This window comes from Ricinus communis, chromosome 1 (genome assembly GCF_019578655.1).
Source record: "Ricinus communis isolate WT05 ecotype wild-type chromosome 1, ASM1957865v1, whole genome shotgun sequence".
NCBI lineage: Eukaryota > Viridiplantae > Streptophyta > Magnoliopsida > Malpighiales > Euphorbiaceae > Ricinus > Ricinus communis.
This window is the reverse complement of record NC_063256.1, coordinates 36559048-36581672: the sequence shown is the minus strand read 5'-3', so window position 1 is coordinate 36581672 and position 22625 is coordinate 36559048. Positions and strand designations below refer to the sequence as shown.

Here is a 22625-nt window from a genome sequence, read left to right as displayed (position 1 = left end):
AAGAAAGGCAAACTGAATGCCTATCTCTTATTCTTCCTTTACAAGCATGGATGGGATAGCCTGGAATACGTTACATACAATAAAAGGAGGACTTAATTGCAAGAAGAAAAAGAAGAAGAACAAGAAAATACTCCTTTATTTATAAATATGACTCAAAAGTATAAAAACTTGTACTAAATTGCACACTAAACATACTCTCTAATAAGTCACAAATAGTTATATTTATCGTGTTGAATTTCCTTGCAATTTGGTTGAATAATGTACTTAATTATGAAAATTATGTTTATTCTGACTTAGGTGATGCAATACCAAGGATGGAGCAAAATCCAGCCTAAAGACATGTTTTAAGTCATCATTTATCAGAAACCAAGTCTTTTGGAGGAAGCGCAGAAATCTGCACAGAAGATCACTGTCGACAAGGCGTGACCACGCTTTACAGCCCATAGGCTCCGCAGAAATCTGTGCAGAAGACTACTGTCAGCAAGGCGTGACCACGCCTTGCACCCCATGAGCTGCTAAAAGATGCTAAGGAGAGCTTCGAAATTTTCAGAGTTTTCATTGTGGTGGACCTATCCTTAGTTAATCTCCTCTATTTTTGGAAGTGTTGGATTAATAGAACTTTCTTCCATGTATTTAGGGTTTTAATTTATTTAGATCACTTTTAATCTTATCCTTTCTTGTAGAGATAAGATTAAATAGGAAGCTTATTTCTTTTTTATAAGAATTCTATTAGGGTTTAGGGTTTTACTTCCTATATAAGGACGGCTAGATATTGAGATTCAGATGGAGATTCAGATTCAGATTCAGATTCAAATTGATATTCATATTCTTATTTCTTCTTCTACTCTCTACAATTCTTGTGAATTCTTACTCCACTATGAGTGGCTAAGTTTTTTAGTTTCTAATTCAAGAGTGAATAACTTCCAATTGTGATTTTGTGAGGCTTTGAGCTTAACAAAATTCTTCTTTAATTCAAGTATTCTTTATTTCTTGTTCTTATTATTTATGAATTATTGATATTGATTGAACTGACGACTCAACTTTGATATTGATTTTTCTATTGCTAAACTTTGAGTTTGTGATCCGTAATTGTCATGAACGATTGACACAAGTAGCAAGGAGCTGGCTCATGTGTGTGTGATTACGGCTTATTCGAATTACATAGCTTGCATGATAGGCTCTAGGGAAATAAAGGAACAAGGTTATTTTAATTGCAGTTATCTCAATTAAATTAATGTTGGTTTAGTCATTCTCATTATTCTTAATGCTATCATTAAGTTGATATGGAACGCTATCATGCCCAGTTGACTAATGGTAAGTTTTGATTTGGATGTTGGGTTCGAGTCAATTATATTAGGAGAATTACACTTGTTGCGGCTTTTTCGAATAAGTAGACTAAGTACTTGAATAGAAGAATTAATATTTTAGCCTATGATCATGATTACAATTGGATGGAATTAGCACTCTTGAATTGGAAATTTGTTAAGATTGATTTTTATTTACTATTTAGCCTTCATTATTTTCTGCTTATTTATAATTTTGATTCAAACATTCAAAAACCTCCCTTTTATTTTACTTTGAGAAGCTATCCACATTGGTTCCCTTGGGATTCGACCTGGTTTCACTATTTCTACAAGTTAGTTTAGGAAAATCAGTAATTTATTTTGAAGGGCTTCGACAACTCGTTCAAATTTGGCGCCATTGCCGGGGAACCTATTTTAGTTTCTCATTGATTAATTTATTTATTTATGACTCGTTCTTCTCAAGATATTGATTTGCAGTTTAATCCTGAAATTGAGAAGACGGCGCGCCAATTAAGAAAGGAGACTAAGCAAAGAAAAAATTGTCTCATAGAGGAAATAGATATAGCTATTGGCGACGCATCTATTTTTCAAGAAGTTACAGAAAACATGGCGAACAGAACTCTCAAAGAGCTAGCTGCATCGGATTTAAATCAACAACCTTTATGCATTACATTTCCTAATATTGCAGTTGATTTTAAATTAAAATCTGGTTTAATTCACTTACTCCCTTCTTTTCATGGATGTGCAGGTGAAGATCCTCATAAACACTTGAAAGAATTTCATATTGTATGCTCCGGAATGAAACCACATGGTGTGACCGAAGAGCAAATAAATCTTAGAGCTTTCCCATTTTCTTTGAAGGATAAAGCAAAGGATTGGCTCTATTATCTACCTTCCGGTTCAATAACAACATGGAACGAGATGAAAAGATTGTTCCTCGACAAGTTTTTTCCTGCAACAAGAGCTGCCAACATCAGAAAAGAAATTTGTGGCATAACACAGTTCACTGGAGAAACGTTGTATGAATATTGGGAAAGGTTCAAGCAACTGTGTGCTAAATGCCCACATCATCAAATCTCTCCGCAACTCCTAATCCAATATTTCTATGAAGGATTATTGCCAATGGATAGGAGTATGATTGATGCAGCAAGTGGTGGAGCTTTGGTAGATAAAACGCCTGAAGAAGCCAAGCAATTAATTTCAAACATAGCCGAAAATTCTCAGCAATTTGGTACAAGGGCTGATAGACTACAAGGCGAGTTAATGAGGTAAGTACTAAAAATCTTGAAAATCAAATTTCTGATTTAACTGCTTTGGTTCGTCAAATGGCTGTAGGGCAATTGCAAATGGCAAAAGTCTGTGGAATATGTTCACTGCAAGGACATCTCACCGATATGTGTCCAACATTGCAACAAGACTCCATGCAAGAAGCTAACGCTCTAGGCGGATTTACTAGTCAATCTCAAAGGAAATATGACCCATTTTCTAATCATTACAATCCTGGATGGAGAGATCACCCGAATTTGAGTTATGGGAACCAAGGAGGACAATAAAAGTATCCTTCTGAGAATTTCAATAGACAACCTCAAGCTTCTAATTCAGGTATGTCCTTGGAAGATATTGTTCAAAATCTTGCTAACAATGCTCTTCAATTTCAACAGGAAACAAGGTCAAGCATTCAGAGTTTAGGCAATCAAATTACTCAACTGGCTACGTCGGTTAGTAAATTGGAGGCTCAAAATTCTGGAAAACTACCTTCACAACCAGAGATAAATCCAAAGGAGAATGTTAGTGCAATTTTTCTTAGAAGTGGAAAGGAGATTTCTTCAGGGTCGATTCCACTTAAGAAAAGTGAACCGAGCAAGGAAAAGGAAGAAAAAGAAGCTTCCTCTAAAGCATCACGTGGGGTAAAATTCGATCCTCATCTATCTCTTTCATCTCACACTCCATTACCTCATTTTCCTAGCAGATTAGCTAAGCCAAAAGAAGATGAGCAAGAAAAGGAGATCCTGGATACATTTAGGAAGGTGGAGATCAATATCCCATTATTGGATACTATCAAGAAAATTCTTAAATATGCAAAGTTCTTGAAGGAATTATGCACAAACAAAAGAAGGATGAAGGAAAAGGAGAAAGTGGTGGTAAGTAAGAATGTGTCGGCCATCTTGCAAAAGAATATGCCTGAAAAATGCAAGGATCCAAGTATGTTTTCATTACCTTATGTTATTGGTAATACGAAAATTGAGCATGCCATGTTAGATTTAGGAGCTTCCATTAATGTCATGCCATTTTCTATCTATCAAGAATTGAAACTAAATAACTTGTAAAAGATTGGTGTAATGATTCAATTAGCTGATCATTCTTATATTCATCCCCTTGGAGTTGTTGAAGATGTTTTGGTGCAGGTTAATGAGCTCATATTTCCTGTCGACTTTTATATTTTAGAAATGGATGGTAATTCCTCATTAAAATCAGCTTCGATTTTATTAGGACGACCATTCATGAAAACTGCTAAGACAAAGATTAATGTAGATGAGGGTACTCTCTCCGTAGAGTTTGATGGAGAGATTGTTAAATTTAATATTTTCGATGCAATGAAATATCCTAATAATTTACATTCTCTTTGCCATATTGATGTAATTAATCCAATTGTGCAGGAAGTATTTGCAAAAGAAAATATTAGTGATGAGAAAGAATTAGATGCACAATCTAATTTAGAAGTGGAAATTAGAAGCTTGGATTCGGATAAAATTTTCAAACTGAATGGTCATAGATTGAAGATCTTCCATGAGGGTGAAATTGCTTTATGTTCCATTAGTTTTCCTTTGGATCACCTCACTTATTTAGATGACTCAAATATTTTATTATTCCGTCGAGCATAACGACGTTAAACAATTGCGCTATTGGGAGGCAACCCAAATACTTGCTTTATTTTTATTATTTTTATTATTATTATTATTATTTTTCTTTCACTTAGTTTATTTAGTTTTTAGTTTTTAGTTTTTAATTTCTTTTAAAAAAAAATTTATTACAGAAGCTCGCTTCTTACAAGGCGTGACCACGCCTTGTTCCAAGCTGTCTTCTGTTTTGTTTTGCAAAACTGCACAAAAAAAAAAGTTCAAAAAATTACAGAAGCTCGCTTCTTACAAGGCGTGACCACGCTTTGTTCCAAGCTGTCTTCTGTTTTGTTTTGAAAAACTGCACCAAAAAATTACAGAAGCTCACTTCTTATAAGGCGTGACCACGCCTTACTTCAAACCACTTTTTTTTTGTTTTTTTTTTGTTCTTTTTATTTTTTTTTATTATTTTATTTTTGTTATTTTATTATTTTTATTTAATTTATTTAATTTTTTATTATTTAATTTAATTTAATTTAATTTATTTTTAATTTTTAATTTTTATTATTATTATTTATTTTTGTGCTTAAAAAAAAAGAGAAAAAAGAAAAGAGAACGTTTTATTTTGCCATAGCCACCAACGTTTTATTTTCTTTTGCAGCAGCCATCACCAAAACTTTCTATTTTTACTAGGCGGTTCTACTTCCTTTCCCACCATCACCACTCACTATTCAGTATGAATTGCTCGCAAATCAGGGGAGTTTCATATTTCTTTTCATTTCTTTTGTGAGCCATTTTCTTTTTGATACATTGAGGACAATGTATAGTTTAGGTGTGGGGGAGGAATATGATAATTACATGATTTCCTTTTCTTTTTCAAAATATTTTTTTTATGCTTATAATTAGGTATGCTTTAATTCATATGTTCTAATTCTTCTTTTGCAACCTTGAGTTTTATTTTGATAACCTGGAATACCATGTAAGTTAGAAATACATTTTTGGTTTGAATTTCAATGCATGAAAGGGGATAAGCATGATTAGTATTTCTTTAAAACTATCCGAAGGTATCTTATTAGTTTATTGATTGAAAAATGCACAAGACTTGATACAAATGTAAACATTCAAGTGAGCTTTTGAGCCAAAGAGTAGTTCATTATATTTTGCTCTAATTATTTTTTTATTGAGTATTATCAAACGAGTATGATTATTCTAGAACTTGCTTCTGAATTCATATTGAGACCACATTTTTGGATTGATGTTTTAATATGATAAGGGCAATTAGGATTAACCTATTCTTAGACTCTTAAAATATCTACCGTGTTGATTTCTCTTTTAGTTAGCCACTTTGAGCCTATTTTTCATTTTTTTTTAACACATGTTGTTTAACCCAAGACCTTTCGTTTGCTACCTCTATTTTTCTACCCTTGTCAAGACAAGAAGAGAAGTGTTGCATGGTACAAATGAAACAACAAAAAAAAAAAAAAAAGAGAGAAAGAAAAGAAAAAAATGGGGAAAGGAAGTTGATATTTATTCCTTTCATGAAAGAGGATAATTGAAGAAGTATTCATCAAATATATTGAATTGAATTATTACATGTTATTTCTCCAAGATTTTTAGTGCTAATATAAAATGTGGGAATAAATCTCAAAGTTTTTGTAATATGTTTCGTGGATGTGGCATAAGTTACCATGCAAGAATCTAATCTTTTTGTCTTAAGTATGAAACATCTCAGCTCTTCCTTTATCACACCCTTTCCTAAGCCCCATTACAACCTTTGTAAAGTCCCTTTGATTTTTGCATCTAATTCATGTGTAGTGGTGGAGACTTGATTCATTAGCAAGCTTATGGTAATAACATGCTTTGTATTGATTCCGAGAGTAAATGCACCTTAAACACTTTGAGAGTATTGAGTGAAACCATGTAAGGGTGTTAAGTCTCGTTGCTTCGATTTTGATGAATTATTGAGATACTTGTTCTTTTTACAAAATTTATCCTATGAATGCTAATCTCTTGATTGTCATTATTATTCAGCTCATTAATGTATGTTTAATTTATTTGGTATTTGAGGAGATTGAAAGAGATGAAAGGAAGGTTAAAAGGAGAATTGGTATGTTGAATTGAGGTATGCTTGAGGACAAGCATAAATTAAGTGTAGGGGAATTTGATAAGTCACAAATAGTTATATTTATCGTGTTGAATTTCCTTGCAATTTGGTTGAATAATGTACTTAATTATGGAAATTATGTTTATTCTGACTTAGGTGATGCAATACCAAGGATGGAGCAAAATCCAAACCCTAAAGACATGTTTTAAGTCATCATTTATCGGAAACCAAGTCTTTTGGAGGAAGCGCAACTGCATGTAAGATCACCGACAAGGCGTGACCACGCTTTACAGCCCCATAGGCTCCGCAGAAATCAAGACTCGACCACGCCTTGCACCCCATGAGCTGCTAAAAGATGCTAAGGAGAGCTTCGAAATTTTTAGAGTTTTCATTGTGGTGGACCTATCCTTAGTTAATCTCCTCTATTTTTGGAAGTGTTGGATTAATAGAACTTTCTTCCATGTATTTAGGGTTTTAATTTATTTAGATCACTTTTAATCTTATCCTTTCTTGTAGGGATAAGATTAAATAGGAAGCTTATTTCTTTTTTATAAGGATTCTATTAGGGTTTAGGGTTTTACTTCCTATATAAGGACGGCTAGATATTGAGATTCAGATGGAGATTCAGATTCAGATTCAGATTCAAATTGATATTCATATTCTTATTTCTTCTTCTACTCTCTACAATTCTTGTGAATTCTTACTCCACCATGAGTAGCTAAGTTTTTTAGTTTCTAATTCAAGAGTGAATAAATTCCAATTGTGATTTTGTGAGGCTTTGAGCTTAACAGAATTCTTCTTTAATTCAAGTATTCTTTATTTCTTTTTGTTATTATTTATGAATTATTGATATTGATTGAACTGACGACACAACTTTGATATTGATTTTTCTATTGCTAAACTTTGAGTTTGTGATCCGTAATTGTCATGAACGATTGACACAAGTAGCAAGGAGCTGGCTCATGTGTGTGTGATTACGGCTTATTCGAATTACATAGCTTGCATGATAGGCTCTAGGGAAATAAAGGAACAAGGTTATTTCAATTGCAGTTATCTCAATTAAATTAATGTTGGTTTAGTCATTCTCATTATTCTTAATGCTATCATTAAGTTGATATGGAACGCTATCGTGCCCAGTTGACTAATGGTAAGTTTTGATTTGGATGTTGGGTTTGAGTCAATTATATTAGGAGAATTACACTTATTGCGGCTTTTTCGAATAAGTAGACTAAGTACTTGAATAGAAGAATTAATATTTTAGCCTATGATCATGATTACAATTGGATGGAATTAGCACTCTTGAATTGGAAATTTGTTAAGATTGATTTTTATTTACTATTCAGCCTTCATTATTTTCTGCTTATTTATAATTTTGATTCAAACATTCAAAAACCCCCCTTTTATTTTACTTTGAGAAGCTATCCACATTGGTTCCCTTAGAATTCGACCTGGTTTTACTATTTCTACAAGTTAGTTTAGAAAAATCAGTAATTTATTTTGAAAGGCTTCGACAACCCGTTCACTCTCACCATTCATCTTCCGTCACTCTGCCACATACTTGCACTCATGTATTCTCTCACTCATCCACTTTTTAGGCACTCACATCTTATTTCTAGGCATACACTCAGAATAAGAATAAGGAGCCAAGCTAATTTTTATAATATTGATAAGAGCAGCCCCACCAATATTTTTTATTCGTCTCATTATTAAATTATAAATAATTATATTTTTTATTTTAATTTATCTTAAAATATCGTGTGTTATAATAATATTCTATTCTACTCTCTTATTAACTTTTAATTAATAAACAAAAAAATTATGAATAAAAAAGGAGAATGCAACTTAAAAAATAAAAAGTAACAAAGAAAAATAAAAAGAATATATTTAAAAATTATTTTCTCATCCTTTAAATTTAAACTCTTAAATCATTTAAAAAATAAATAAATTAAGGCGTATTGAATTTCTAATTTTTAGATATATTCTTCGTAATAAAGAAAATATATGATTCAAGAATGAACGAGATGTCTAAGTTAGTTTTTTTTGTTTAATTATTGGATAGATGCAAAATTGTAGAGAAAGAATTCTGTAGATAATTAGAGAAAGGGTGATCTTCAATAGAATATAGACAAATGTGTGCAACTTACTTCCGGGTACCAAGTTGGAAGCAGTACCCTTCTATCACAGAAGCATAATTATGTCTGCAAGTGACTGTTCATAATTTACATATTCTCATTCCTATTTAATATGTTCATCCAGGAAGGTCAGACTGTCGCTCTTCTAAATTACACCACCTTTTAGTTTAAACATGCTGCTGAATTCATTTTTCATATAAGAGGCATGAATTAGTTTTTACCCTTAAATAGTTCGTTTATGCATTTGCAAGCCACCGAGTGATGATGATATTACATTTTCCTCTTCGCAGTTTGTCTATTTCTTTTTCGAGTTAACCACAAATTTGTTCTTGTATCGAGGTTCTGATATGAAGTCAGAGTCTGTTAATTGGGCATTTTTAAAGCTCACAAATTTTCAATTACTTGCTCCTCCTGTCAATCTTCAATGAAAGAAATGTTGACAGCAGCATACTCATTGATTACTGCAAGGCATGTACATAGAAATGAATTGCTATTAATGGATACTTTGCCTGAAAAAATGGATGATCATTTATGTAAGGAAATAAGTGTTGACACTTCCTAAAGAAACTCGAATCTCATGAGAAGTCGCATTGAACTGAACTTATTTCCCTTGCGATCAAACAGGGGGATTGCATGGATGCCTGGTCTCAATTGAGAGACAGGCAAACATGTCTGACCTGCAAAATCATCCTTCTCAGGCATGATACGGTCATGAACTTCAACACGAAGCAAAGCCAACTCTGGAACTGTCAATGCAAATATAAACTCTTCATTCCAAATGGGTGTCCAATTGTTCTCCCTTTTCTTCGTTTTCTTCATTGTATTATCAGCTGGTGCCCCTGCCATGCCAACCTTCTCTCCACGGATCCAGTAAAAATACGCAGAAAGGAAATTATATTAGTCCTTCTAATCTCTATAGAATCGATTTGCAGAATAATTAGATTTTCTTAACATACTAATAGTGATCTCCAACTTACCCTGATATAGAAATCTGGTGAGGAAAATAAAGCATATTGCGCTCGCTTAAAATCCAGGTGCCATCCATTTCCCATATAAATTTTAACCTGATGCCGAGAAACAAACATTAGAATCACTAAGAAAGGAAATTAAAGATGAGAGTAACTGATGTTAGTCCGACTGCATACTCACCTTTAAAGTTTTCTTCACAGGCAACTTCTCTTTAGGATTGAACACCTGATTTTCTGGACCCACATTCATCAGAAAATCAGGCTTTTTGACATAGCCACACCCACCATTTGCTCTAAACATCCCATGCATCAACCAGAGAGGCTTACCATATCCCTGCCATTTGCCAGAAATTGTTGTTGATTTAGGAACTATGAAAACGCTTAAGAATTTGGCAATTCAACGAGGAAGAGAGAGCAAAACCTGCATATTAAGGGCAACCATTTGAGCTCCATGTAACCAACCATTCATTGGCTTGTAGTTGGAGGAGTCAATTCGGATACCCTTAGGATATATCCTCAAAATGTTCCTCTGAGTGAATCTGCATACAGTGCTTGCATTAGATTAATTCCGGCCTGCAAATTGAGAAACATTCATGCGAAAGCAGTAAATTGAAAATATTAAAGACATGCTACCTTACAACATCTGTTCCATGGGATGCAATAACCTTTTCAAATTTTTGCTCCTTCAAGCTAAGGCGTCTGACCTTATCCAGCTCAACTTTGAGTGCTTGCTTTAACCCACCCTTGGGCTTTCTAGCATTAATCAGAATCAGATTCTTGTATGCAGGTGCTTCTCTTGGCCTCAATTCTTGTTCACATGCATTAATGCACTCATCATTCTGATTCTCATCACTTGTATCGCCATCACTCTGCAGTTCAATCATGCGAATTGAACCAACCACGTAGAAAGATAAATTTTTTTGAGAAGAACTATATACATGAAAGAGTTGTAGCACACCTTTCCATCATCTTCTTGATGAACTGAAATTTCTGATAGATCCTTCTCCCACATATCTTCACTAGAATCGTTTTGCTTCAGTGAGTTAATTTCCTTTACTTTCATGGTCTCCACTCCAAGGTCTCCTTTCTCTTTCGGGGATTTGGTTGATATAATGATCTTATATTTCAATTCCTCAGGTGAAGGGAATTCTTCTAGGCATTCAGTATTCGGATAAAACAGCATATCTCCAAATGTCTCAACAATCATCTAGAAAAAGAAAAGAAAAGAAAAAACAGAAAATGCACAAGAGATTTAGACTGTACTTCTGGGTAAAAATGGGGTTCAGTGTTCATGGAAGGAAGGACATAAGGAGTACCTGAGCTGCTTTGGCCTGAAGATTCTCAGTGAGGTGGTCTTCAAGAGTTATTATCACTGCGTATGGAGATGCAGAGAAGGCATGCTCTTTAATGGACTTCAAACACTTAATTAGCTTCACAGGAGCTGTAAATGTCCTACATTGATAAGTAAGAATAGTTTGAGCAAATATAAAGACAGCAAAGAAGAAAACAACCAGAAAATGGAAAAAGGGAAATATATGTTGATTGCATACCACCCATGAAGAACAAGCGCATCATCCTTTGCCGAATTTGGCCATACATCCAGTTCAACTGCTCTCAAACCTCTCTTGAGTGCCTTTTCAATAGGGATGTCGCTGCAGTTACTGCTGATTTGGTTTCCAGTCAAATATGAATTATGGCCAGTATATATGAAATAATGGGACAAAGGTGCTGTCATATCTTGCACCACCTGAATGTAATAATTTATTAGATGTTAAGAAACATCAATTCTTTTATTTTCCTAGTTAATAAAGAATTAGAACCAACCACAGTAAACTAAAGATGGGGTCTCTTCATATATACCTGATCACTAATAGGTGGATTAAGATCTGTTGAAAAAAGGAAATAGTGAAAATCATCAAGAGTGAGACTGTTCCGAACACACTTTGTCATATGATGCCGCTTTTGCAAAACCTGATCCAGAATCAACTCAGCCTCAGAGATTGAAGCTGCATTATCACCCTGAACTTCCACCAAGAACCGCTGCAGCTGCTCGGCAGTCATGTGACTCCTTCCCTCACTGTACTTCATAAATGATTCCTTCACGTCTGATGGAGGTCCGATCTCCATGATTCTAAACTTCCCACTAAAGAACATCTTCATAACTCTTCCTGCACCCTTGAGATAGCAAGCTCTGCTAAAGGAGTCTGCTAAAGAAAAGCTAGTTATTTTTATTTTTTCCTTATGATGGAGTGTGACTCAGGATTCTTTGTATGCCCTTTGGACGTTGTTTTAGACAGATGGATTGGTTATATGAGAGTGGCTAATAAGGTTAGATTTTTCTGAAAAGCATCTCAGTTGAGCTGTTCCTCAACATTTAATCTCCCAGCTTCTTATACGATGGATAAAGCTGATGGAGTTAATTACTCCGTGTATGCACCACTGCGAGTCAAACAAAGGAATCATCAACAATATTTTTAATCAGCATTTTCACATTTTGGTTGCTATTGTTTTTAATTTATATCGTGAAATGAAGCACAGAAGAATTCTCTTTTACTTTTAATTATTGGTTTTAATTAATAAACATGGGAATATTTATATATGTAAAAGATTCCCCTTGTGACAAAGAGAAAAAGGTTACCACTAAATTTATATAGAGATGCAGCACTTTGAGATGCTTAACCATCACATGACTATGTATGAAGTAGTAACTATCCGCAGGAAACAGAGAAGGTTCTCTTGTAATCTAGTTTTTTCTTTTTATAATTAACAATTACAGAGCAGAAACACATGTTCTTGACCACAGAATAGTTTTTATGGATTCGAATGAAGCAGAGGGAAGAGCTTCCTTAAAAGCTACGGAACCTTCAATTGCGAATGATGCATGCATAAATAGAGAAATTGTGTTTTGAATATGGTTCGATTAATGCTATTCAACGGAATAATAGCAATTATGGTTCTTTTCCATGGAAAATGCGGGTTATCATTTAAGAAACTATCTCAAAGAACTGAACTCAGTTTCATTTTCTCACACCTTTAAGAGAACAGACAATCTGGTCAAAGCTGCTGTGAAAAGAAGTTCAGATTTTATGCTTCAATATATTCTTATTTGTATGACATGTAAACGGGTTTATAGCACTGCAAAATTTAAGTGTGGCTTATTTCATGATATTGGATATGTTGTGACTGTTGTGGGTTGCGAATTTATGCAGGTGATTCCTCCCTCAGGCTTTGTAACACATCCAAGAAGGTCAATCTTTCAATGCAACAGCCACCATTTACTTCAATCTGCTATAACAATTGGAAAGACCTCAATTTCAGTTTTGTATTGATTATAGTGTTTGAGCTTTTCGACTTTGAACAGTAGACATCTTAATTTTATGTTTTTCCCCCATTTTAGTTATAAATAAAAAAGTAGTATTATCATAAGAAAAGAAGAGCCAAGAGTGTATGTGATTTTATGCAGCAGCAGCAGCAGGGTTAAGAAAGACTTAATTTATATGATCTACTAAATACCCCACAATTTAAGAATAAAAATACAAAAATAAAAAGCAAAAGGAAGAATAAAATCTGATTGATATATGTAGGCAAAAGGAAAGAGAAGAGGGAGCAGAAAGCATTGTACTTCTTTCTGCATTGAAAAAACCAAAGAAAGTAAGAAAAGAACTATTCATTCAGAATTCAGAAAGGGACACATTTATTTTCTTTTCTATTGATTTTTGTTCAAATTTGATCGACCAACTTTTCTTCCCACAAGAATAATTCCTACAAAAAGCTAGCCATTGGCAATTGACCATCACCAGCTAATTTGAACGCCACTGTGCTAATTGAATATGAATGCCCCCTGTCCCTATGTTTCAAGGGATGGAGCCACCATATATATATATATATGTATATTTGTTTTGGAATGTCACCATAAAACTCTTCTTACAGCTAATCTACTGCTTTAACATTATATTTCACTTCTGCAAGATGATGACAATGTATTTAATTTGTACCTTTCTTTCTCTATATTTACGCCCCATATTTAGCATCTATTCTAGACTTTTTGTTCTCTTTTATTGTAAACAATTGTACCATCTACTTGTTTCTCTTTTTGAGAAAAAAACAGAGTTAAAACTTCAAATCTTTCAAGGGGGTGATTTAATAAAAGAAAAAAGAAGAATGATTCTCTTTATAAGTGGGTATCAGATTCAAATTTACCAATAAAAATTGCATCAAGAAATGGCTTTATTTGGTGTGTCTAATTAAACAAGAGAAATTGCAAACAAGTGAATATTTGTGTAGGAAGAAAAAAGAATGAATAGGACTCTTATACATATATGATCTATTCATATATCTCTATAGATAACCATTTAGCAGAATAAAATGGGAACATATCTGTGTTTCTACGCACTGAAAAGCCAAAAAACAAGAAAATCAATAGACTAAAATTGATGCAGATTCAGAGCTCGAAAACAGAGATGGATTGGGTAACTAGGGAAAATGCCATGAACAATCAAAGAACATATTCCATTGAAAAAGGATGCACTGAGTGCCAAAGACAATGAGGTGCACTTACTCCATTTGCCAAGTATCTCTGTTTAACAGCAAATTTCTTATCTGCATATCCCTTTCCTTCTGCGTCTCTACTTTCTTCAAATCTTTTTGTTTTTCTTTCTTTGCTTACAAATTTCATGTGATAAAATCATAAAACCCCAGAATTCACAAAAGAAATTTTAGAAAAAAAAGAAAATCGTATTGCTTGGAATTTGGCTTATTAAAGTGCAATAGACGAAGTTGTCCTGATTAAGAAATCACGTGCATGATCTCTTGAGTCTGCAGAATGCAAGAATATGCAAAAATAAGGTTAACAAAATTAATAATAAATGGAAGCTTCCATCTAAAATATGCTACAATGAAGAAGAAATTCATTCTACATGCAAAGCAAAGCACCTTTGGTTACTTGGTAAGTATGAACAAGTAAGAAACCGCTTCAAATATGGAACCTAAATTCTCTTTCATATCAATTAATTAAAGAAAAACACTTCTACTTCTAGCTCAAGTGACAATAGCCTCTACTCTTCAAAGTGACATATCTCTTATTCGAGTCTTGAGTCTTTCTCTTTATAATAGATGAGTTTTTACCTTTATACAGAGTGTAAAGAGATGACTACTCCTATATTGTAGCCTCTGGCCTCTAGCCCACCGGCCTTCCTATGAATAAAAATAAAATTAATTAAACAAGATAATTATTTACAATCGATAATACATAAACATATATAACAATAAGTTCATAACAGCTCAAAAGATTTAAAAAAAAAAAATCAAGAGTATTGCTATATAGAAATAACATGGACATCAAAATTGCTGAATAATTCAAGTAAATTACATACATGGACTATAAAACATCTGGGCTAGACTTAAACAAACTCAAACCGCATCAGAAGCCTCGAGGAATTCAACTTCTTTCCCTTTCGATCAAAAAGAGGGACGGCCCGAATTCCTGGTCTCAGTTCAGAAACAGGAAAGCAAATTTGGCCAGCAAAATCATCCTTTTCAGACATATCGTACTCATGAACTTCAATTCGAAGTAAAGCTAATTCAGGAACAGTCAATGGAAATGTGAACTCTTCATTCCAAACAGGTGTCCAGTTATCCTCTTTTATTTTGGTTTTCTCCATTTTCACATCAGCTGGCACTCCTGCTATGCCAACCTGCCATTTAATTAACAGATGAATATTGCAATGAGAAAGTATTGACTTGATTATCAGATGCAACAATTACAGGTTGCAAATTTAACAATCCTTGCTTCTACGAATGTGTTTGAATACAGTAAGCATAAAGTAAAGAAATTTCTCACAATCCCAACCTACCCTGGTGTAGAAATCTGGTGGAGAATACAAATCAAAGTGCGTTGGTTTAAAATCCAAATGCCATCCATCTCCCATATACACTTTCACCTGTCAAGTGATAAAAGTACAAGTTCTTGAAAGCTGTCCAGGAAAGGGAAATGGGAGGTGGTTAGTATTAACAAACTTGGCACCATGCACTCACCTTTAAAGTTTTCTTTATTGGCAGTTTGGCTTTAGGATTGAACACTTCACCATGTGGACCCACATTCATCAGTATATCAGGCTTCTTCACATAACCACAACTTCCGTTGGCCCTAAACATCCCATGCATCAGCCAGAGAGCTCTACCATATCCCTGTTATGTAGAAGGATCGATACTCAGCCTCAGATAGAAACATCATCAGCAAGCATATCATAAATGTCTCAATCAAATGGTTAAAAATTAAAAAGAGTAATATTGCTCACTTAAACAGCTAGTAGCATATAGCTCAAGAGTTACAAAATTTAGACAGTTGATTCTCTTCCTCTCTTGTTTGTTCTTTCCTTCTCTGAAATTGATTCAATATTTGGATTCTACCGACTATCCTAACTGATTTGATGCTGTCCCTGCCTATTTCGAGTCACCCTCTGACCACTTTCACTAGTAAATTACTCATCCCTCACACTTGATCTTCATATATTGCGTTATTAAATTATAGACAAAGCACTAACTTATCTGACTACCATCCTTGAAAGAAGAGAATATAGCAAGCTTACATCCTACCGTTTTTCTATTCACATGAGCTAATAATATCGCCACAAATCTTAGAACCGAACAAAGCAATTAAGTTTCCAGCAATTTGAGAATGGAGATGACAAAAAACAAATTTTAAACAACCAAGGAGCTTAAATAACTAAACGACCCTAACATAGTACAAATGAGAATGAGTAGCATTACTGCTGAAGATTGATTCCAGATACCAGGTGAATTCTGAATCATTTGCAACCTGTCAAACATATGTTACTTCTAAAGGTCTTTATCGATCTTCATTACATTATTTTACCATTTCAAAGATGAGCAGCAAAATAACATGACTGTTAAGTGACACAATCCCAGCAACTTGAAGAAAGAAAGCTGAACCAAACCTGCATATTGAATGCAACCATTTGAGCTCCATGCATCCAAGCAATAAGTGGCTTGTAATTGGAAGAGGTAAACCGAGTACCTTTAGGATATACCCTTAAGATATTCTTCTGGGTGAATCTGTACATAGAGATTGCAAATGATGGATCGTGGTTGGAAATCTTAAGTAAAATAGAGTTAAAAGAAAATATCAACCATTCGGGCATCTTGCACTAGAAGTCTGATACGAATAATCACCTAATTACATCCATTCCGTGATTTTCAGTAGCCTTAACTAGTGCCTTCTCACTCAAACTAAGGCGTCTAACTTTATTGGGGTCAACTTTTAGCGCCTCCTTTAAGCCACCCTTAGGCTTTCCAGCATGAATAGCAATTAGACGCTTGTATGGATCTACTCCTAAATGGTTTAGCTCGTCATCACTAGCTTCACTTGAATCACTATCACTCTGCAAGCAAAGAGCAAAAACTGTTTGAGGTTTATATGAAACTAGATAGGTAGTAAAAGGAGAAAAGAACACATTTCTAGTTAACACACCGATTCACCATCTTCTTGATCAGATTCCTTCCCCCATGCATCATCATCAGAATCCTTATCCTTTTGAGAATTATTTCCCTTGATCTTGACACTTTTAGACTTATGAAACTTCTCGGGAGGTTTTGTTGAAATAATTATGCGATGCTTCAAATCTTCTGGAGAAGGCAACTCTTGTAAACAGTCACACTCGGGAGAATACAGCATATTCCCAAATATTTCAGTGATCATCTAACAGCAAAAGCATTTGCAATCAGTAAACTGCCCTTCAAAGAAAAGAATTTCTCCATATAGGGGAGAAAAAAATTCACCTGAGCTACTTTAGCTTGAAGATCTGGGGTAAGGTGGTCTTCAAGGGTTATTATAACAGGATATGGGGAGAATGAAAAGGCATGTTCTTTGATTGATTTCAAGCACTTAAGGAGTCCCACAGGAGCGGTGAGAGTCCTGCAATAATTCAAGAGTACACATGACAACCAAGAGCCAGAAAACTGAAAGAATAATTGGAATTATCAAAGTTCACATTAATACAATTTAGATTGTTTGTTAACTGATGTATAATACATGTATAAAAGATCTACTAGGATGATCAACAGTCCAAGATCTTTGTTAAATCATGAGGTGGGCGTGTTTGCATTTCTAATAATTTCTGGAATTTGGAACCTCGAAATAGAATGTAACATAGTTAAATATTGAACTGTTGAATTTTTGGTTCCACATAATATATACTAAATTAAAACCTGCTTTATTTGCTGGATGGTACCTAAAGAAATCTACTGTCGATTGCTGCAAAATACTCGAGAGTACCCATAAAAGAATAGAAGTCATTAATCAATTACCTCGCCAAGGTCAGTGAGGAAGCTACAGTCGGGTTTTTGAGTGATCAAATTAAGCAAGTGCTGGAAATGAATGAAAGAGCAATACCTTCCATGGAGAACATCAATATCATCTTTGGAGGAATTAGGCCATAAATCAAGCTCAATAACTCTGACACCTCTCTTCAGAGCATTTATAATGGGAACATCACTGCAATCGCTGCTGAGCTGGTTTCCAGTTAGGTAGGAGTTATGGCCCGTAAATATGAAATAATGAGACAATGGTTTTGTCATGTCCTGGTGAATCTGAAAACACGAAGCAGAGATATTAGACAACAACAATTAAATAATAATGAAAAACTGTAAGAAGAGCGAGTAAATCAAAAAGAAGAAAACAAAAAACCTCAGTTGGTAGAATAGGAGGATTGAGATCTGGAGAGAACAAATAATGGTGGAAATCATCGAGAGTGAGAGTACGTCTAGTAAACTTAGCAATGTGATGTCTGTTGTTAAAAATCTGGTCGACGATCTTGTCAGCGTCGGAGGTGGCAGCGTCGGCATGCTGGACATCGAGCAAGAAACGGCGGAGGTGGTCGGGAGTCATGTGGAGGGAACCTTCAGTGTAATTCTTGAAGGCATCCCTGACGTCCGGCGGTGGCTCAGAGTCCATGATTTTGAACTTGCGAATGAAGCACATACACATCCTATAGCTCCCCATTTTCTTTGTATCGGGAGGAAGCAAGTGAAGAAAAGAAAGGAAGGGAAGGATTGATTTTGAGGAGGTTCAAATCAATAAAGAAGAAGAAGAAACACTGATAGACAGATGCGTTCTCTCTGTTTCTTTCAGTTTTCTCTCTCCGTGATCGTCTCTTTTAAGAATTATTCTGTGTCTGTATATTATTAAATTCAACGCTTGACTTTCCCGCTCTTTTTATTTAATTAAATCTTACTGGTTAACCTTTTGGCTTTACCTCTAATGTAACGCTGCTTTGGTAATTAATAGTATAAATAAAATCCAAATTAAATATCAGCGGCGTTGAAATTAAAGTTGATAATCTCTAATTACAAACTATCTTCTTTTTTTCCTTCATTTGCTTATTATTCCATTTCTCGGTATCTGCTTCTTCTGTTACAGCTCATATTTTAATCTCTTTTGCGGTTAGTTGTTATAAAGTTTCAATTTCACACACTTCCTACCTAACACAATGGGAGATATCAATTTTTATTAAATTATTATTATTACATATATTAACATCTCTATAATAATTAAAAATTTCGGTTTCAATTTGGACAATGATTTTATAATCATATTTTAATTTCTTATTTCCCTCCAATGGCAACACATTTTGATAAATTTATCATCTGAAAAAGACTTTACATGAATAAAAAGAGGTAGAAAAAGAAGTTTGTAGGGTATGGGTTATTTTGATAGTTTAACACAGATCTAGAATATTAATTTTTAATTTAATTTAATAGATATACAAATTTTGTTAAATGATAATATTAAAATAGTACACGCTAATGTGTTAAATGAAAGTATATATCATAGAATATATAAATATTACAAAAAATATAATTGGAAGATTCTTAGTGGTAAGGAATCATTATTCTTTAAAATTCTTAAATCAATTAAACAAAATGGTAAAGAAGAATGGAATTGCTTTGGGTTTATTAAGAATGGTATGCAGGGATATGAATATGATGGGGCAGATGAGGAGTCTCCTTCACCATTTTCTTTTTATCATCTCCGGATAATAAAAAAAGAAGAATATTATTTTAATATTACTAATTTTAATTTAAAAGATCCTTCCAATTTGCACATGCTTTTATTATTCCCTTCCGAGGAGATGCCATTACTATTCTGGTATTTATTTAATATAATATGACTATGAATAAGTAGCCGCGTTTATGAGCAAAAGCAAAGCAATCTCTCCTAAACTAATTCTAGCCTTAGGTAACACTTTTATTTTCTATTTTATTTTTTTGGGTTATTGTCTCACAAAATCCACCCACCCATATCTGATGTGACTATTCATATAAATTAAATTAAGCTGTGATTAATGCACTTTTTCCGGCAAGCAAAGCAATCTTTTCTGATAAGTTTGAGTGGGGTTGTAATATATATTTGGTTTATAGGAGTGCCAGGTTGGAAAATTCAAGAATTGTCCAAACATTTCATAAATTGTACCCATTAATCACTTTATTGGTTTTATGCTTTCATTGGATTGGATTGGACTGGAGGCCAACTAATACATAACGCAATCGCATCCAATCCCCTGATGGCCTCTTTTTATTCTTCTTTTCCATTTTTCATAACCTCCAATCCAACTTTAAATTATTTTATGACATACCATCTGGGCACACACAGCAAAGCAACTGGTCTTCGCTCGCACGCCCATCAACCTGCACAGGTGGACAAACTTCTAGCTCAGTGTGCCACCACTATGAAACTCTTTAACCAAAACGACAGCAGCCCAACATCAAATTGAGCCGAATCATAATGGGTCCATGTGACCCAGGCTTGAATAAGATATCATAATAAATAATGCAGATTAGGCACATGCAAATATCAGTCGCCCATACAGGCTACACAAGAAGGACATCGTGCTTCAAACAAGAGTGCAATTGTTTTCCTGTCTACCTAACATGCACGCTGCAAAGTATTAAACATTCTTAGAGACCCTCAAATACACACAAAACCAGACATCATATTGCTCTACAATTTTTGACACTGCTGAAGAAAAATAAGATGCATAAACTATCTACAACAAATGAAGTTGAAATGGTGCTGACCACAATTAGTATCAAGCTTCATTCATCGATTTTAAGACCGCATCACCGCTCTCTGTTACTAAAATCATTGATTGATGCTTATTGGCACACTAATGATCCATTTTGGATAAGAGTCATTTGCATCAGAGCATTCATCCATCCAAATAACCCAGTCAACTATCTAAACAACACTTGAAATAGACTCGACTGACAATGTCTTTGCTCTCTACCACTTGCAACATGTGATTAAAAAATTAATAATAATAAATAAATTCTATAATCTAACTCCAAATACAACAACAAAAGGACTAATCAGAAATACTAGCATGAGAATTCATGATGACGTGAATATAGTTCATCCTAAACATGCTGCTAAACTTTTCATCCATACACGCAAATCTAAAACAGCTTGATGTTGCAGAGACACATAGAACCAAACTAGTTACACGGGTGCCTAAATTATTTCATAATCCATAGCATAAATAAACTGATGCCAGAGCAGAGAGATGGCTATTTGAGATAAGTGATTAAAGTGCTCAACTAGGCAGCCAGGCCTGTAAAAAGCATGTTCTACTATCCACTATTGCAGTGTTCAAAAGCATTCTTTTATAAAGCAAAGCCATAAGAGTCAGAAAAAAATTGGTAAGTGGAAGAGATATCAGCATCAACTGCTAGAGCTAAAAGAAGAAAGAAAAAGGCCAATGTGATATCAGGCCCGCTAAGACTATGATTCTTGGAGTAAAGCATTCGCATTCGGATCACTTAAACCAAAAAATAGCAAAAGCATCTAAATAAAAATGAAAGTAGAATGACTAAGCTAAATAGAGGAACTCCTCAAACAATGATGTGTATATAAAATTGGAATAAACAATTATTTCTAAAAATACAGCAAGCTGGGCAATGCAGCTTTAAAACAGAGATACATCTGAATTTGTAAATGTCTGACAAGTTGAAGAGCTAAATAGTATAAGAAGAGTACATTGAATGTGAAGCAAAGCAATTGAATAAGTATTACTCGGAGCGATTGGCGTACCTTTCAACCTTAACATCATTAAGATTAATTCCAACCATGGCTTCACCCAAACCGCAACTGACCTCGGCAAGCACATGAGGATCAGTATAATGAGTAACAGCCTGAACAATAGCACGAGCTCTCCTGGCAGGATCACCACTCTTAAACACCCCAGACCCAACAAACACACCATCACAACCAAGCTGCATCATCAAAGCAGCATCAGCAGGAGTAGCCACTCCACCGGCAGCAAATTGGACGACGGGAAGCCTTCCTAACTGCTTGGTCTGCATAACCAGGTCATAAGGAGCAGCAATCTTCTTAGCAAAAGTGAAAACCTCGTCATCATCCATGTTCCTCAACACTCTAATATCTCCCATCACAGACCTCACATGCCTAACCGCCTCTATTATATTTCCAGTCCCAGCCTCTCCTTTAGTTCGTATCATAGCCGCTCCTTCCCGGATTCTTCGCAGGGCTTCTCCCAGGTTCCTGCACCCGCAAACAAATGGAATCCGGAAATTATGTTTGTTTATATGATTATCTTCGTCCGCTACGGTCAGTACTTCGCTTTCATCGATGTAATCAATGCCGACTGCTTCTAATATCTGTGCCTCCACGAAATGCCCAATCCGTGCTTTGGCCATCACTGGAATCGTAACTGCTTGTTTGATTTCTTTAATTAATTGAGGGTCGCTCATGCGAGCAACGCCGCCTTGCGCCCGGATGTCGGCGGGGACGCGTTCCAAGGCCATGACAGCGCAGGCACCTGCTTCTTCCGCTATACGTGCTTGTTCTGCGTTTACGACATCCATTATAACGCCGCCTCGGAGCATCTGTGCAAGGCCTACCTTGACAGAGAAAGGTGATTTTTTTGTGGTTTCATAAAGAGCGCCGTTGCCGTAGACGGTTACTACTCCGGTATCTGCCATTGTGTGTGAGGGAAAGAGAAATGAATGAGAGAGATGGTAGTGAAGAGTGGCTAGGGATTTGTTCTGTTTGGCTTTGCCTATCCCCTCGTTCACATGTGTTATATACCTAAACCTACTACTGTAATAAACTTTCCTTTTCCCCCTATTATCAGTAAAATATATTATAAATAAATTCTTAGTTCAGTATTTTATATTTTTATGTTTTTCATTACAGTAAATACAAAATGTAACACTAAAGTAGTTTTCATTATTGTGAAAAATTC

At 34.7% G+C, this 22625-nt stretch overlaps 3 protein-coding genes and 1 non-coding gene across 7 annotated transcripts; all 4 read right to left on the bottom strand.

Moving 5' to 3' along the window:
• Window positions 1-2273: 2273 nt before the first annotated feature.
• Window positions 2274-2380, bottom strand: LOC125369091. The gene has a single exon (XR_007214584.1). It is a non-coding gene; the product is annotated as a small nucleolar RNA R71 (small nucleolar RNA).
• A 5955-nt stretch (window positions 2381-8335) lies between these two features.
• Window positions 8336-11827, bottom strand: LOC8286461 (phosphoinositide phospholipase C 4). Its single transcript, XM_002525606.4, has 9 exons — window positions 11206-11827; window positions 10896-11092; window positions 10662-10797; window positions 10304-10552; window positions 9979-10214; window positions 9767-9884; window positions 9527-9679; window positions 9355-9441; window positions 8336-9229 (listed from the first exon to the last, which is right to left on the bottom strand). Exons 1-9 carry the CDS (start codon window positions 11503-11505, stop codon window positions 8936-8938), a joined length of 1770 nt encoding a protein of 589 aa, XP_002525652.3. The 5' UTR covers window positions 11506-11827; the 3' UTR covers window positions 8336-8935.
• A 2097-nt stretch (window positions 11828-13924) lies between these two features.
• Window positions 13925-18552, bottom strand: LOC8286460 (phosphoinositide phospholipase C 4). 4 transcript variants are annotated; one of them, XR_003079883.2, is made up of 11 exons: window positions 18050-18552; window positions 17756-17952; window positions 17143-17278; window positions 16835-17062; window positions 16537-16745; window positions 16302-16419; window positions 15379-15531; window positions 15198-15284; window positions 14718-15038; window positions 14470-14534; window positions 13925-14160 (listed from the first exon to the last, which is right to left on the bottom strand). XR_003079883.2 is itself a non-coding variant. In XM_025158539.2 (10 exons), exons 1-9 carry the CDS (start codon window positions 18362-18364, stop codon window positions 14745-14747), a joined length of 1737 nt encoding a protein of 578 aa, XP_025014307.2. In that variant the 5' UTR covers window positions 18365-18549; the 3' UTR covers window positions 14227-14538; window positions 14718-14744. The 4 variants fall into 4 exon arrangements, 2 of the variants coding, with proteins under 2 accessions (XP_025014307.2, XP_002525651.2); XR_001535675.3 differs by having other exon boundaries at window positions 14470-14538; window positions 18050-18549; XM_025158539.2 differs by lacking the exon at window positions 13925-14160 and having other exon boundaries at window positions 14227-14538; window positions 18050-18549.
• Window positions 18553-19800: 1248 nt separating this feature from the next.
• On the bottom strand, window positions 19801-22472 carry LOC8286459 (probable pyridoxal 5'-phosphate synthase subunit PDX1). The gene is made up of 2 exons (XM_002525604.4): window positions 21452-22472; window positions 19801-20049 (listed from the first exon to the last, which is right to left on the bottom strand). The coding sequence occupies exons 1-2, from the start codon at window positions 22360-22362 to the stop codon at window positions 19977-19979; spliced, it is 984 nt and encodes a 327-aa protein (XP_002525650.1). The 5' UTR covers window positions 22363-22472; the 3' UTR covers window positions 19801-19976.
• Window positions 22473-22625: the final 153 nt, after the last annotated feature.

Excerpts from the sequence above, each read along its gene's own strand:
- LOC8286460 (XM_025158539.2), bottom strand. The coding sequence starts at position 18,364 with ATGGGGAGCTATAGGATGTGTATGTGCTTCATTCGCAAGTTCAAAATC. Across the intron at positions 17,953-18,049 it reads CTCCTATTCTACCAACTGAG|ATTCACCAGGACATGACAAA; the intron begins GTTTTTTGTTTT and ends TCGTGTTTTCAG. Across the intron at positions 15,532-16,301 it reads TGGTTGCATTCAATATGCAG|GGATATGGTAGAGCTCTCTG; the intron begins GTTTGGTTCAGC and ends TCTACATAACAG.
- LOC8286461 (XM_002525606.4), bottom strand. The coding sequence starts at position 11,505 with ATGAAGATGTTCTTTAGTGGGAAGTTTAGAATCATGGAGATCGGACCT. Across the intron at positions 10,798-10,895 it reads GCGCTTGTTCTTCATGGGTG|GACATTTACAGCTCCTGTGA; the intron begins GTATGCAATCAA and ends TTATCAATGTAG. Across the intron at positions 9,442-9,526 it reads CTGTGAAGAAAACTTTAAAG|GTTAAAATTTATATGGGAAA; the intron begins GTGAGTATGCAG and ends TCTCGGCATCAG.
- LOC8286459 (XM_002525604.4), bottom strand. The coding sequence starts at position 22,362 with ATGGCAGATACCGGAGTAGTAACCGTCTACGGCAACGGCGCTCTTTAT. Across the intron at positions 20,050-21,451 it reads AATGATGTTAAGGTTGAAAG|GTTGATGGGCGTGCGAGCGA; the intron begins GTACGCCAATCG and ends CCACCTGTGCAG.